This window comes from Geotrypetes seraphini, chromosome 18 (genome assembly GCF_902459505.1).
Source record: "Geotrypetes seraphini chromosome 18, aGeoSer1.1, whole genome shotgun sequence".
Lineage (NCBI taxonomy): Eukaryota > Metazoa > Chordata > Amphibia > Gymnophiona > Dermophiidae > Geotrypetes > Geotrypetes seraphini.
The window spans coordinates 29494939-29511817 of record NC_047101.1 but is presented as its reverse complement, the minus strand read 5'-3'; the positions used below and the strand labels follow the sequence as shown (position 1 = coordinate 29511817).

Genomic DNA, 16879 nt, shown 5'->3' with positions numbered 1-16879 from the left:
AACCCAAACGATGGTACCCCTTTTGTGGATTCCTGGACAAATATTAATACCCAAATTTTAAATGAAATGTCCCCCATTAAACTGAGAAGAAAGAGACAAAGAAACTTAGATGGGTGGTTTGATACAGACTTGCTAGTTATAAAAAGGGAATTAAGAAAACTGGAAAGACAGTGGGTAAAATCGGGAGACATAGAACACAAGGTGGCCTGGAGGTTAAAAATAAAAGAATATAAAAATCTGATTAAAGAGAAACGTCTAGCTTTTTACGCTCAAAAGATAGGTAACCCATCTATTAATAGTAGGAGCCTTTTTAACCTGGTCAATGATTTATATGATATAGAGATATTCACCGGTTCCACAGAAGAATCCACTCTCTCTGCAGATGTGCTGGCAGATTTTTTCAATAATAAAGTACATAAATTGAGGACTACTCTAGCAGCTTCTACCAACAATTATCTTAGTTTCCCTGTTTTTCAGAGTTTGGAGGACTCTAGAGTTGATATGTGCTGGGATAAGTTTGCAGCTCCTAACTGGCAAACTTTCTGTAAGTTTTACAAGTATGCAAACTCTTTTTTGTAGACTGGACAGCTGTCCCACAAACATCATGAAAGATGCCTCTGTCACTTTCAAAGTTAAACTTTTCAACTGGGTTATCTCCTTACTGTCTAATGAGACTTTTCCGGAGGAGCTAGGTCAGATATTGATTCGACCAATTGTCAAAAATTCCAAAGAATCTATTACCTTGGCTTCTAATTATAGGCCCTTTGCTAGCATTCCTTTGTTTACGAAATTGCTTGAGGGTCTGGTTAACTTGGACCTGACTACCTATTTAGATAAGTTTAATTTATTACATGATAACCAGGCAGGTTTTCGGTCAGGTTTCCGTACCGAAACAGTCATGGCTTCCCTGTTAGATTATCTCCACGCATTATTTAGTCAGGGTACAAGCGCTTTGATTTTGCAACTTGATTTAAGTAGCGCTTTTGATCTGGTCGACCATACTATTTTAACTGACTGCTTAGAATCTATTGGTATTTCAGGAAATGTCCTGAACTGATTCCGAGGTTTCCTGGGCAGTAGATCGTACAAGTGCTCAAGGATGATAAACTCTTCTTATCGTTGGGTAAACATATGCGGGGTTCCTCAAGGCTCACCTTTATCTCTGACCCTGTTTAATATTTACCTTGCATCACTGGGAAACCTCTTGCAAAGATTAAATCTTAGGTTTTATATTTATGGTGACGACATCACTATAGTCATCCCCCTAACGTGTCTGACAGTTGAGATAACAAATTTTATAGCAACTATTCTGAAAAAGATTGAATTCTGGATGACTGATTTCAAATTGAAACTGAACCCTGAAAAAACTAAATTTTTTCTTGCAAGTCCTAGTGACAAGATTAAAGAATCAATGATACATCTGAATGGTTTTGACTATCCTATAGAACAGTTCATAAAAATATTAGGAGTGATTTTAGATCGACAACTTACCTTAGAACAACACACAGATTTGTTACTCAGGAAATGTTTCTTAGTTCTTTGGAAACTCTGAACCATTAAGAAATATTTTGATATAGTTTCCTTTCGTTTGTTAGTTCAGTCATCGATATTGAAGTATCCTTGATTATTGTAATCTACCTGGGCGCCTATAAGAAAATCTTTAAAAAACTAAGAGTGGTTCAAAACACTGCTGTCCGACTGATTTTCGGTCTGAAAAAATGGGAGCATGTTACTCCTTATTACCAAAAATTACACTGGCTACCGATTGAGGCTAGAGTTTTATTCAAATTTGAATGTATTTGCTTCAAATCAATCTTCGGTATGTCCCCAGGTTACCTTGTTTCCCATTTCTCTTTAAATCACTCCAATAAGCCCACATGTAGAGTCCAATTATTCACATATCCTACTGTCAAATCGCACCTCAATAGCCTGTGCATATATGAACATAAGATCGATAAGCCCAAAGGCAGACCTAATCAAGGACTGGATAGTTAAATAACAACTAGGCTCCTATTCCTATCTGAAACCTGGTTAACCTCTGACTCTGGCCCTTGCATAACAGAATTCTGCCCTAAGGGATATAAAGTAGAGCTAGTCTGCCGAGAAAAAAAGCGAGGGGGAGGATTAGCAATCCTAGCCAAAAACAATCTCAACATAAAAGTCCTAGACAAACTCACTACCCCCGATCTGGATCTTCTAGCCTGCCAACTATCTGGCGATACACTCAAAGACACCATAACCTGCATTCTCTGATATATAGCCCCAGGAAAATGGAGCGCAATCACTCACTTGAAGACTTCATCTTCCAGAATTCTCTAACATCAACCTACAACCTGCTACTAGGAGACATAAATCTCCACCTTGAAGACCACACCTCCAATCAAGTTGAAAGCATACTCGCCTACCTCAAAGCTCTAACCTACCAAATACTCAACCCCCAAACCACACACAAAAAAGGCCACCAACTAGATATTGCTGCATACATGACCCAACATCCTCATTCACCTGAAATCCACATCTCAAATGGATCCTGGAACCCCTCCTTCTGGTCAGATCATTATAAATACACCTTCAATATCAACTGGGCCCAATGCAATTATAAACATAAACCCCACAAATCCCCCATCAAAACCCATCCAAAAATTGAACCAACCACATTCTGGGACAAAGCAGACCCCACAATCGAATCCATAGACCCCAAAGAATTCATACCGCAATGGCAAACATTAAGCGAAACAATTCTAAATGAGCTAGCACCAATAAAAACAAAACACAAAATCTGCAGACATTCTGACAAATGGTTCGACTCCGAACTTCTTCAACTCAAAAGGCACTGCAGACAACTGGAAAGAAACTGGAAAAAAAATAATCAAGATCAATGCAAAATAGCATGGAGAAGTCTAATCAAACAATACAAGACCAAACTCAAGGAAAAAAGAAAAGATTACTACTCCAACCTGGTAGGCCTGGATTCTATAGACTCAAAAAAACTATTCAATCTAGTAAAAAAACCTCACCGACACCAAACCTTACCTAGCAGCTCAAGGAAAGCACCCACCAATAGCCACTCAACTCGCAGACTACTTCAAAAACAAGATTACAACAATCAGGACTATCTTCAATAACACATGCCCCCACCTCGATGAGATAATAACAAACCCCCCAAAAGGAGAAGCCATTGCAGCAGACAGGATCTGGACCGAATTTCCAGCAGTACACTGGACAGACATGAATCGACTATACAAAAAATACAGCCAAGCCTCATGCGACCTGAACAACTGTCCCACTTATCTGATAACCAATGCCACCCCCAAATTTAGAGCCAGCCTCATGCAATGGATCCAAATTACACTCACTGAAGGTCAATTCCCGCAGCACCTAGGAGAAATCATAATCACTCCAATTGTGAAAGATCACAAAGGCCTAATAGATAACCCCGCTAACTATAGACCCATTGCTTCAATACCAATATATGTCAAACTAATAGAAGGACTAGTTGCACAATACCTCACTAATTACCTGGAAGACCACAATCTTCTCCAACCCTCTCAATCGGGGTTCAGATCCAACCACAGCACGGAGACTCTACTAGTAACCCTACTAGACATAGCCCGACAGCACCTCAGCAAAGGAAGAAGGATGCTGATAATTTAACTTGATCTATCTGCAGCATTCGATCTGGTTGACCACACCATTCTACTACAGATACTAGAAGCCATAGGGATTTCAGGCAGGGTACATAACTGGTTCCAAGGATTCCTGAAATCCAGAACATATAGAGTAAAGTCAAACGATCTTAAATCAGAACCCTGGTCCAACCCCTGTGGAGTTCCTCAAGGCTCACCACTCTCACCTACTCTCTTCAACCTCTTTATCTTCTCTTGGTTCTACCCTAGATAACCTAAATGTAACTTCATTTAGCTACGCTGACGACATCACCATACTTCTACCCTTCAATTCTCCTGACCCCACTTCTACAGAAAAATTGGAAAAAACTCTACAAGCAGTGGAAAAATGGATGGCAGACCACAAACTGAAGCTGAACACAGACAAAACAAAATTTCTACTGCTCGAAAAGGACAAAAACCCCTCCATCACAGAACTAGAAATAAATACCTCCAAATACCCTATACAACCCACCCTTAAACTCCTAGAAATAACAATAGTTAGATGCTGCACAGTGCAGGCCCAAATCAACAAGACCACCCAGAAAGCATTTCTAACCATGTGCAATCTACGAAAAATCAGAAAATTCTTCGACAGAGAGCAATATAGGCTCATAGTCCAATCCCTAGTCCTAGGTCTATTGGATTACTGCAACATCCTCTATCTACCATGCCCTGCTATCATGATAAAACAACTACAGACAATCCAAAACACTAAACTCAGATTGATCTACTCGCTACAAAAATTTGACCACGTCACCACTGCCTACCTAGACTCACACTGGTTACCAATACAAGCGCGAATTCAATTCAAATTATACTGTCTATTACTCAAAGCAATTAATGGCACAGCCCCCAATTACCTAAACAACCGCCTGAACCAAAACCTCACCACTAGACAAAGAAGAACTAAGACTCCATTTACCTACCCTCCACTCAAAGGCACCCAGCGCAAGAAGATGTTTGACAGTCTACTAGCGACACAAGCAGCGAAACTGGACCATACCATCTCCAACCTGCTGATAACAACAAGCGACTTCAAATATTTTCGTAAAGAAATCAAAACCCAACTATTCAAAAAATTTATCCAGATGTCTTAACTCTAACCCTGGATTCCCCTCCGTGTAATTCCCTCAGCCTCTCCAGTTATCCTTACTCTTCAAAGCCTCAAGCATGTCAACTGCTTCCCAAACTGTATATATACTGGAACTGCACTATTTCCAATTTGTACATCTCCCCAAATTGTAAATCTACTGAAATAGCCCAATCTTCCTTGCTGTATCCCATTCCCAAAACTGTAATTCACCAATCTTCTTGTAATTTCTCCTGGAAATGTCCAGATGTCTCTTTTGTAACCCGCCTGCAAGGTACGGGCGGAATAGAAGTCAGTAATGTAAAGATTTCTCAAGAGAACTCTCTCTTTCCAGGCAGCCAAAATGAACACCTGGTTTGGCAAAATCATGCCAAGAGTCTCATCCTATTATTTCTTTAGAAAACTATTAAAATCACAACTAGTTGACAAATTTGTAACCCAAGCTTCCTAATGCTTTTTAAATACATGTATTGTGTACATTCTAGAAATTGATGTATCTTTTTAACTATATATTCGCTGTGAACTGCCTAGAACCATTCGTGGTCTGGCGGTATATAAGAATAAATTATTATTATTATTTTTATTATCTCTTGTCCTCCCATTATAATGGATTTGTGACAATTTTCAATCTGATTGTTTCCTTGTGAAATTATTTATATATTTCTTACTAGAACTGGATATTTTGTTCTGTACAAGTATATTTTGTTTGGTCATTATAATTTAAATCTCAATAAAAATAAAGGAAATAAAAAGCATTATTAAAAGTCACCACCAAAATTGCTTTAGATACTTCAGAACCAGGTTCAATATTCCAATTAATCCACCTTAAAGATCTTCCTCCATGGACAGACCACACTGTTTATAGTAGTATACATAAAGGATAAAGGGTATATCTTGTGAAGATAAATGAAGAATTCAGAAATACATTTTATTACCACATCCTCTCAGAAGATAAAAAACTAATCAAACTCAAATTCAAACTCCTTCTACAATAGCTCAAGTTTTGCATTTATTCTAGAGAGATCTTTAATCATGGTCACTTGAGTTTCTTGACACTGCATCACTGAAACTTCCAAAGTTTCCAGCCTTCTTTCTAATATACTGTATTTGCCGGCGTATAAGACAACTGGGCGTATAAGACGACCCCCCAACTTTTACAGTTAAAATATAGAGTTTGTTATATACTCACCGTATAAGACTACCCCTTCTTCCGCACACCTTCTGCACAACAAATATTATGTTCCATGGCAAAGTTTACAACTTTAAGTTTAAAACTTGCTTCATATTTCGTTCTTTTTGCTGGGGCCATAATAGAGTTGATAGGGGTTTGACTGCTGGACATTTTCTATACTGTACTGTACAATGGTGAAGTACCGTACTGTGGTTGGCTGTATACAAACCTGATTTGATTGGTGCCCTCCCTGTCTCCATCTCACTAGCAGCAGTCTGGTCCACCCTTATCCATATATGGATAGTACCATACCATACGGTACTTTATCAGTACTATAGTTGCACTATGTATTTTATTACACACTGCCTTTAATGTAAACTGTAAAATTGCAGGACATCAATGGGACAGGAGTGCCAGCCCTACACAGCGGCACGCCTCCTGCTCGCCCCCGCAACTTCCTTAAGGGCTAGACTCCACACACGGCCGCATGTGCGAGAGACGTAGTAAAGAGAAAAGGGGTGGGGCCAGAGCGCCGCTGCTTCCCGCTGCGCAGGATGAAGGAGCTGGCACCCTTGTCACACTGATGTCCCGCCATGGCCCCGCTGATGTCCCGGCAGGTTTACTAGTACCGTAAGCACCGTAAGGAGGTAAGGAAGGAGATGTTAGGACATGTAAAGTAAGGGCATGTAAACAGTACCCGGCGTATAAGACGACCCCCGACTTTGGGGAGGATTTTAAGGTACTGAAAAGTCATCTTATACGCCAGCAAATACGGTACTAGTCTTTTTACTAAGGTGGGGTAGCCATTTTAGCACGTGCTAAACGCTAACACGCACCAACGCATCCATAGGATATAATGGACGTGTTAGCACAAGTTAGCGTTTAGCATGCACTAAAATGGCTAGCGTGCCTTAGTAAAAGGACCCCATATTAATCTTCTGAACTTGACCATCAACATGGGAAACATAGAAAAATAGAAACTTGATGGCAGATAAAGGCCAAATGGCCCATCCAGTCTGCCCATCCATAGTAATCATTATCTCTTCCTCCCTCTAAGAGATTCCACGTGCCTATCCCACGCTTTCTTGAATTCAGACACAGTCTCAGTTTCCACTACTGTTCCACGCATCTACTACCCTTTCTGTAAAAAAGTATTTCCTTAGATTGCCTTGATGCAATGGGAATCTCGGGAAAGGTAAAGAAATGGTTTCAAGAATTCCTAACAAACAGATCTTACCGAGTAGCCAGCAACAGAAATCACTCCAACCCATGGAAAAACCCGTCAGGGGTACCCCAAGGCTCCCCTCTATCACCTACATTATTCAACATCTACATAGCATCCTTAGGTCACCGAATACTAAAATTAAACTTAAAGCACTACATATACGCAGACGATATATCTATCCTAATCCCCTTAAATGACATCTCAACTGAAATTATAGATAACCTCTCGCACACAATGATAGAAATCGAAAAATGGACCACCAACTTCAAACTGAAATTAAACACAGAGAAAATAAAAGTCTTCTTGGCAAGCCCCAATGACAAAATAACGAGAACATCATTAAAAGTAAACGACCATGAATACCCGATTTCCAAAACCATAAAAATTCTGGGTATCACACTAGACACGCACTAGACCATGGCTGATCACACAAACTTAACAGTGAAGAAATGCTTTTATACACTATGGAAGCTAAGGACTATTAAAAAATACTTTGACACAACATCCTTCAGGTTACTGGTACAATCGCTGATCCTATCCACACTGGACTACTGCAACATCGTCTACCTGGGTATCCCACAAAAAACAATAAAGAAACTGAGATTAGTGCAAAACACTGCAGTTCGCTTAATCTTCGGACTGAGAAAACAAGACCACATTAGCCCATACTACAAAAAATTGCACTGGCTACCAATGGAAGCATGAATACAGTTCAAATTTGCATGTATCTGCTTCAAACAAATCTGGGGCCTAGCACCTTCCTACCTGCAAACACACTTCACTCTACACAACTCCAAACGAACAACCAGAAACAAAAACATCTTCGCCTATCCTAAAATCACTGGCTGCAAATACAAATCCTTCCTTGACAGAACCTTCATGTTCCAAGCTAACAGACAACAATCCTGGCTGGGAAACTACATAAATAAAACCAGACAGACCTACAACGCATTCCGAAAATCAATCAAAACCACTCTGTTTGACAAATTCATCACCTAAACAGACCGACCTTTGCTCACCACGCTTTTTCCCCTACAAACTCAAAGCAATCTCTCAGGCCCCCCCCTCACTTCCCTTCCATTACAACCCCTCTTACTTTTCCTCCCCTTACTACCCTTTTCTTTTGTAACATTCCCCCTCATGCATTTGTAATTTGCTAAATGTCCAGCCTTCTTTCGATGTGAACCGCCTAGAAGTCATCTGACTATGGCGGTATAGAAAAATAAAGTTATTATTATTATTATTACCTCTTAACTTCAGCCTATGCCCTCTCATTCCAGAGCTTCCTTTCCATGTAGGTATTTAAACATCTCTCAAGAAAAAAAAACCCCAGAGTAGTAACTAAATCAAAAAATTCAGAAGTTATATATATTACTCACCAGAGGTGGGCTAAACACTCCCGATAAGCATTTCACATAAAAGGTGGAGAAAAAGCCTCAAAATTCAAATTAACAGCAGTCCATAATCAAAACTTGATAAACATTCAATACTGCTTCATTTCTTATCATAGGCAAAAAACTCCACCACCACTGAAATGAATTTATCAAAGGGTGAAAAAACCCATCACTGTGCACAGGAAAAGAAAAAACAAAACAGTTTACTTAGCTTTGGAAACATGGTCGAGAACACGCCATAGATGAAAACGGCTGGCCAGAGAAAATATTGGTGGTGCTCACTAGATGAACCTTTCACAAACCATGTCCTCTTTTAAATTCCAACAAGTCCTTGTTTCGCCTCACACAAGGCTGCGTCAGGGAATATAATGCAGCTCAAAACTCTGTTCTCATTCCATGCACTTCGGCACTAGAATGGCCGTTGCTTAAGAAGCCAAAAAATTATTATGCCTCTCCAAGTGTTCACCTAACAGTATTCTATAATGTGAACACTTATTTCACATAGTACTTATCTGCAAAGGGGTGTTCACCAAGGGAGGTTTATGCGAGAGGTATAGGTATATCAAACAATTACACGCGTACCTTATAGATAGTGTAAGTGTCACATTTATTCATGTGTGTATACACCTGCCATAGACATGGTATAATGTGGGCATGCCTGAGGGGTCCTTTTACTAAGCTGTAGTAAGTACCAATTCATGCTTATAGCAGCTTAAAAGGGCTTACCTCGGTAAGTTTCAAATGTGCATGTACGGCCAAAGGGACACGTCTGAAGGTGGTGTTTCTTTGCTATCAATTAGTGTGCTTACTCTGCCCAAAGCTTAGCACATGAATCTTTACCACTTGTAAAACAGGTGGTGGTAAGCACTCGCATGCTAATTTTTGACCATGGCCATGGCCATTTTCTGGCTGTGGTAGAAATAGCATTAGTGCACACAAAAGACCTGAATAAGGGTGCGCTAAGGCCACTTTCTACCACAGCTTTGTAAAAGGACTCCTGAATGTCGGTGCATAAATGCCATTTTATGCTAGCATTCAGTAACAGAATCTGAGCGTTCAGATGTAGAATTTGCACTCAGTGCTTCTTTTTGGTGCCTTACACAGACGTGCCTCTTTAGTGGCTGATACTATTGTTATATGTATATCTGGTGGTAGTAATTACATTGTACATATATTTAGGGCTGGTACCTAGCCTGATAGCAGATGTTGTAGCTGCATTTGAAAAATGTGATTGCTACCACCGCTGAATACCGACTCCAATATGTTCAATGAATATAGAGGAAAAAGAAGGGTAGAATGAGGATAGTAGAGAGGGAGACTAAGGGATCTTAGGGTAGGGTAGGAGCTATCCTAATTACAGCTACAGTATGACTTCTATTCATATCCCCACACTTTTTCTCTTCCTCCTCTCTCTAGTCCAGTGGTTCTTAACCTTGTTGGAGGTACTGAACCCCACCAGTTTCATATGCGTGTTCACCGAACCCTTCTTTATTGGAAAAATAAAATATGATTTTTACAAATTCAAAACATAGGTATACAGTGAGGGAAAAAATAATATCAATTTTGAAAACAAAAAGTTCTCCTATATTTCGAATAATAATAACATAATAATGAAATTTACTGCAAATCAGTGTGACTTCTGCTGTTGCCTCTCAGAGACCAGTTCAGAAATGCGCGGCTTTACCTTGGCAAGTGCCACTCTCATGTCATTTTCGCAACAAAGTCTGTTCCTTTTCTTCGTTTTTATGTCCAGCATCCTCGAAAAGGATTGTGCGCTATATGAGTCGGAGGTGTGTTTTGACCTCCGCCGAACCCGCGAGACTGACTCACCGAACCCCTGGGGTTCGGTCGAACCCAGGTTAAGAACCACTGCTCTAGTCCATTCTCTTCCCCCCCTTCAAGTGCCAATATACATGTACTCTCCCTTTCCCAGCTCCTTTTTCAAATTCCTGATTCCTGTCCTCTAGCTCCTCCTTCTTACAACCTCCCAGCCCTTCTTTAGTCATCAATTACATTGCCTTCTCTCTTCTTATGCTCATGGAACCAGAGGTGGGTTGAAGCAAATAGCAGGAGCTTCGGCTGCAACCTCCTCCCATGTTGCCTGAGGCTCAATTACTGCTTTCAACCATTTAGAATACCCATAGTACCAAGCAGTGCCAATCAAAAGGTGGCCTCTGCCCAACCTCTGACACAGAAAGGATTAAAAGGAAAGGGTTGATCAGAGCAGAGAGATGAGGAATTGGTAGATAAAGGGGGAAAGAGTTATAAACGCGCGTGCTGGTAAGGCACCTCTTCATTCTGGCTTGGACCCTGGCTTCCTGCAGTAATACCATTGAGATTGCCAGTTCCTTTGCTAGGGAATGCTTTTGCGGCTTATAAGATATCACTTTTGGCATACTGCAAGACTATTTAGATCTCTATTACATTGGCTACTAAAGAGTTACAAGAGGAACAAATGCTTGAACTAGTTAATACTGGCAATATCTGTGCATCACTTTAGCTTAAAGAGCTGACAAAATCTCTCTAAACTCTGAATACAATTAGTCATTAGGGTCTAGTTTTTCAGCACTGTTAAGTAATTTGTAACCCTTTCCTTTTAATAGGGTTAGGCATTACTTAACTGGGGCAGATGTCTTGAAAACTGAAACCTCTAGTTATGAAGCAGCAACTTTGCCCGATAGTCAAATCATCTATGAAAAAAAAAAAAAGTGTTTAATGGCCAGCCAATGCATAATCAATGGCTTACTTTTCATTTGAGTGTGAAAATGAGAATAATCAAATATGGTATCCCTCTGGTCAGATCTACGGACTTTTAAACTCTTTCTATGGAAGAACTGATTTATAACCCAGTCGAAACGAATGTAAACATTTGATCAACCCCCAAGCAGCCCACTCCCTCTGTCTCAAAAGCAATCCCTCCAGGCTATTAGCTCTGTCCAGCTAATCCTTTCCTCCTGTTCCTGCCTGCTGCTTTTACCCCAGCCCTCCATTCAGTCCAACAGACTCAGAAGTAATTTTATACGCAGCAGAGAGCAAGTGGAATTGATTTTCCACTCAGCGCTCAGTTCCCATCTGAATAATTATCAATTTTACTGCCTCATAAAGGGGAAGAGTCAAAATTTCAAATCAATTCAAAACAGCTTCTGAGACTAGAGAAACTATGCATGAGAAGAAAGGTCAAAGTTGTCAGCGACCCAGGGAGATGATGTCAGGTAGTAATACACTGAACAGTTGACATCAGAGGCACTCAATATGATATGACTAGTACTAATGCAAATCATATTTATGCTGACTACTGGAGACCAGTCATTAATATTTAAAACCAGATCTAAAAGCCTGCACTCAAATACATACAGTGTATAGCAGTGGTAATGAAGTTAATAAAGATATATCACTGCTTAGGCACGGCTATAAAACTGAAGGATTACTAAGTACAGCACAAAGATGGAACAGTCCACCATTGCAAATGTCTGATCTAGCTTCTAAGTGCAGCTGCCATGCAAGGTAGGAAAAAGCACAGTCACAAAGAAGCATTTAAAGGAATGTCAAATCTATTTAATCTGATATATACACATTGTTCAAACGACGCTTCATAATTTGTACAGGTTAGAATACTTTGATCACATGCTACTGGAGTATTTTCATCTGCTGCTGCTGCTACTTTCTTACCACGGATCAAAATCCATTGTGTAGTTTGTAATGCTACAATCCATGTAGGAAACACAAGCCAATAAATCCCAGGATGCTGTAAGAAAGGAAGCCTTTAAGGCACCAGTGTCTCCTTGAAACATTATTAGGATGTGTCAATTTTAGGAGTATCTTCAGAAACTGCTTAAAGTAAATCTTTCCTACATCAAATCACAGTTGAAATATGTAGAAATTAAGTAATATTTATTTGAATGCACAAATAGTCTAAACCAGTGGTTCCCAACCCTGTCCTGGAGGATCACTAGGCCATTCGGGGTTTCAGGCTAGCCCTAATGAATATGCATGGAGCAGATTTGCATGCCTGTCACTTCCATTATATGCAAATCTCTCTCATGCATATTCATTAGCGCTAGCCTGAAAACCCGAATGGCCTAGTGGTCCTCCAGGACAGGGTTGGGAACCACTGGTCTAAACTACATCTGTAGCCACATAATTTTCTTTAAAATGTCATTTATGCAATTAATTTAATGTTACTTAATGTTTGCTTCTATTGTGGTTCATGAGCTCCCTGCTGACCATCTGACCCATAATACAATGTTCCCTCCTCCCCAGATTGTACACCTGACCAGCAGCCTTCTATGGATGGATGGATGGCCAATCTGGAACCACCATGGGCTTGCTCAGAAATGCCTTATCTTTGCTGTTGTCATGGTACAGGTAAGAGGAGTCTGAGACTCCAGAACTCCAGTCAAATAATTGGGTGAGTGCAGTCGCCTCAGTGTTGATGGATGGTGTCTTCTCACTTCCTTCGCCTCTGTTCTTTAATATCTTCTTTACTGCATCTCTTATTCCTCTTCACTGCACAACATAGCTTGCGGAACAGACTTACTGTAACCATACCAAGGTGACCTTCTCAATGCAGGCTCTTCATACTGTTCTTTCAACATAAGAATGGCCTTACTGGGTCAGACCAATGGTCCATCAAGCCCAGTAGCCCGTTCTCACGGTGGCCAATCCAGGTCACTCGTACCTGGCCAAAACCCAAGGTGTAGCAATATTCCATGCTACTGATACAGGGCAAGTAGTGACTTCCCCCAACTGTTTCTCAATAACAGACTATGGACTTTTCCTCCAGGAACTTGTCCAAACCTTTCTTAAAACCAGCTACACTAGCCACTCTTACCACATCCTCTGGCAATGTGTTCCAGAGCTTAACTATTCTCTGAGTGAAAAAAAAAATTTCCTCCCATTAGTTTTAAAAATGTAAAGTGCTCACCGTTCTGAAGTCCTTCGGGGTTTGTCTTCTGTCCTTCCCCCTCATACTGACATGGTATTCCCCCAGATGTCTCCATGGGGGCCCTTGAAGTATGAGCCCCAACCTCCAAGCTCTCCTGTAGATCCTTCCTTGCCTCTGGAGAGGATAAAACCTCTGAATCCGGGGTTTCCCCACCCCTGGGAGAGCTGGTTATCTGAGGCTGTGGGGGCGGTGCCCTAACTTCGGGGCTTAGAGTAGTATTAGGCCCAGGAGTATCCACCACGGGTTCGCCTCCCTGTGTCCTCAGCAGGCCGCCATCTGACGTTGCAGTGACCTCCTGCATGCGCCACAGAAGATCTTGTATATTTCTGAGACCCGGAGCTCCAGGACGCCACGAGGCAGAAGCAGCACTCCGGCCCCGACTCTTAGGCATCGCGGTAAGTGGTAGAAATTATTCCGAACAAACGCTATTCTGGGACAAGCAGCTCAGCGCGTCCTGCTCTCAGTCGCCATCTTGGATCGCATAGTAATGTTTTTTGTGCCTCAATTATCAATTTATCTTACTTATTTACCCATATTAACACTAACACATTATGTTTATATTTATTAAAATTTGATATACCACCGCAACAGACAACAGTTCACAGCAAGTAAAATTATGTTAAAAAAGGAAAGCCACTGAATATACAGACCTAACTAAAATAAGAAATACAATTCTATCTTGCTGTATTTACAGGTTAATCCTTGAAAGTCACCAAAGAAGATCAGTAAATATGATCATTTTGAAGAATATCATGTCCAAAAGCCAATTTAAAAAAATAATAATAATAATAATAATAATAACTTTATTCTTCTATACCGCCACAATCTTGCGACTTCTAGGCGGTTTAAAATCAAGAGAGCTGACATTCAGTGAATTACAATATGCAGACAGTCAGAGGAAATACAGAGAGCAGAGACTTCAAGAGAGCAAGAATATAGAAATACAATTTGCTGAGCAAGAGTATAAGATATACAGTTTGGTAGGTAATGTACGAGAGGACCTGTTTGGAATAAGCCGCATGTTTCAGAAAATACGGTGAAAAATTACGTTTTAAAGGCCTTTAAATTCGGTGCCAAGCAAATCTGACTTGGAAGCTGATTCCATAGCCTAGGTGCCAGATCAAAAAAAAAAAAAAAAGACAGAACGGGTAAACTCCCACTGCTAGTCCTTTTGATGAATGGAATTACTAACCTATTATCTTAAAGTGATCTTAATGTATGCAATGGAGAATATGGAATAGTTAAGGAGTTTAAATAACTAGGCTGTTGCAAATGAAATGATTTAGGTGTCGGCATCAAGATTTTAAATTGAGCCCTATAAGGTATTGGTAACCAATGATAATGGAGAAACAATGGTGTAACATGATCAAATTTACTTTTATGATCCAAATGTTTATTGCTGTATTTTGTAATGTTTGAAGAAATCTAAGATTGAATTTAGATAATCCAGCATACATGATATTGTAATAATCAATTTTAGAAATAAGAAAAGCATGTATTAATGTCTGAACATTTTTATTATCAAAATAATGTGTAATAGAACAAAGAGATTGGAGACCAATCAAACCATTTCTCATTAACTCTGAAATTTGATCATAGAACACAGAAATATGATGGCAGATAAAGGCCAAATGACCCATCTAGTCTGCCCATCTACAGTAACCATTATCTTTCTCTCTCTGAGAGATTCCAGTCTTAGCCAGCAATAAAATATCATCAGCATAACAATATACAGTACCTTGACACCAATTTCTTCAATAATAGTACGGAGCAAGAAAAATATTAAACATAACAGGCGATAAAGCTGGACAACCACAAGGCAAAGTAAAAAATAAAGAAATAAACCAAGCTAAAACGTTAGAGTCTAGTCCAGTATTGGCTAATTTGTTAAGCAGTAACTGATGATTGACTAAGTAGTCAAAAGATGAAGCTAGATCTAATGAAACCATCAAGACAAGGGATTCATTCTCCAGTTTCCAAAACATTTTAAAAAACAACAAGTTTCAGTACTATGATATGTGGTAAATTCTGCCTGTTTTGGATATAAAACATTAGTTTTTTCAATGAATGCTGTAAGTTGGTTTAGTGAGTCTGTTCTGTAAGCTATGTTGTGTAGTGAAGAGGCAAAGGACAAAAGACAAATCCACCAAAAGTAAACCAAAGCAAAAGCAGAGGAGATGAAGACACAAAGCAGTCTATGGCAGTGGCTTTTAAATCTGTCCATGGAGACCACCAGCCAGTTGGGTTTTCAAGATATCCCTAATGAATATGCACGAGGCAGATCTGCATGCCTTTCACCTCTATCATATGGAAATCTGCCTCATACATATTCATTAGGGATATCTTGAAAACCCAACTAGCTGGGGGTCTCCTAGGACAGATTTAAAAGCCACTGGTCTATGGCATTCAACTAGATGAATTTATTGAATGACAGGTGACTCAACTCAATTCGTGTTTCAGCCGTTAGGCCTGCATAAGGAGGATGGTTTGTTGATGAAAAATATAATCATAGTACAAACAGCAACTCTTTGTAAAAACGCCAAAATGACTGTAAGCAAATGTTCCAATGTGACCCGAAATGCAAAGCAAACACTGTAACTGAACTTCAAAAAGGGGAAAAGACGATATTGTCACTACTCTCAAGTATCTCCGGTGAAATTAAAGAAAAAAACTCAAGGGTTACCTTCAAAAGCTAATCAAAAAATATATTAAGTTAGTCCAATAAAAAAGGTATCACCTTATTTCCTTTATGTTTTGTTTTATTTCTATATATTACTTTTAAAAGCGGACTAACATGGCTACAACACCATTTTATTCTAGATTACTCACTTAACTACCATTAGCCAGACTCTGTTAGTATTTCATGATGGGAAATAAATGGATTAGAGTATTTGAGAATTATTGGCAAGAAAATGCAAAAGGGGTATATAAAACTGGACTTTTCAAGAGAAGCCCTTTTTTTTTCCTGTAATGAAAGCTTTGGTTACCTGCTGGAGTACATTTGGGTTCTGTTGCATGAAGTGCAGCAGCCTCTGTCCATCCTGTGAGAGTTCTCGTCGCCTTAATGATTTTTTCCCTTCTTTTGCAATATGTTTGAAGAGGTAGGTGAGGATGTAGTCTAAACAAGCACAGCAGCTGGAGGACACAATTGTATCTGTAGAAGGGCAAAGTCCCAAGGAAAAAAAAAAGTTTGGAATTTCTGCCCACTGTGAACCACGGAGTCAACTATGACAGTCTTATCCAATCTCAAAATGGCACACTATGAAACTACCAGACATTCAGCATTGGTTTTCATTTCTCCTAACCTATGGAATGATCTTTCTCCTCTTATTCGCAATGGTTGGATTGCCCTTTTCCATTGAGAATACCAACCATTTATGTCTTTT

The 16879-nt window shown here is 39.8% G+C and overlaps 1 protein-coding gene across 2 annotated transcripts in view; it reads right to left on the bottom strand.

The window, feature by feature from the left end:
- RANBP17 (RAN binding protein 17) overlaps positions 1 to 16879 on the bottom strand; it is a 548236-nt gene that overhangs the window by 69394 nt on the left and 461963 nt on the right. For both annotated transcript variants that reach the window (XM_033927588.1, XM_033927589.1), the window contains one exon: positions 16481 to 16647. In XM_033927588.1, coding sequence (XP_033783479.1) covers positions 16481 to 16647 — 167 coding nt within the window. The remainder of the gene's footprint in view (positions 1 to 16480; positions 16648 to 16879) is intronic.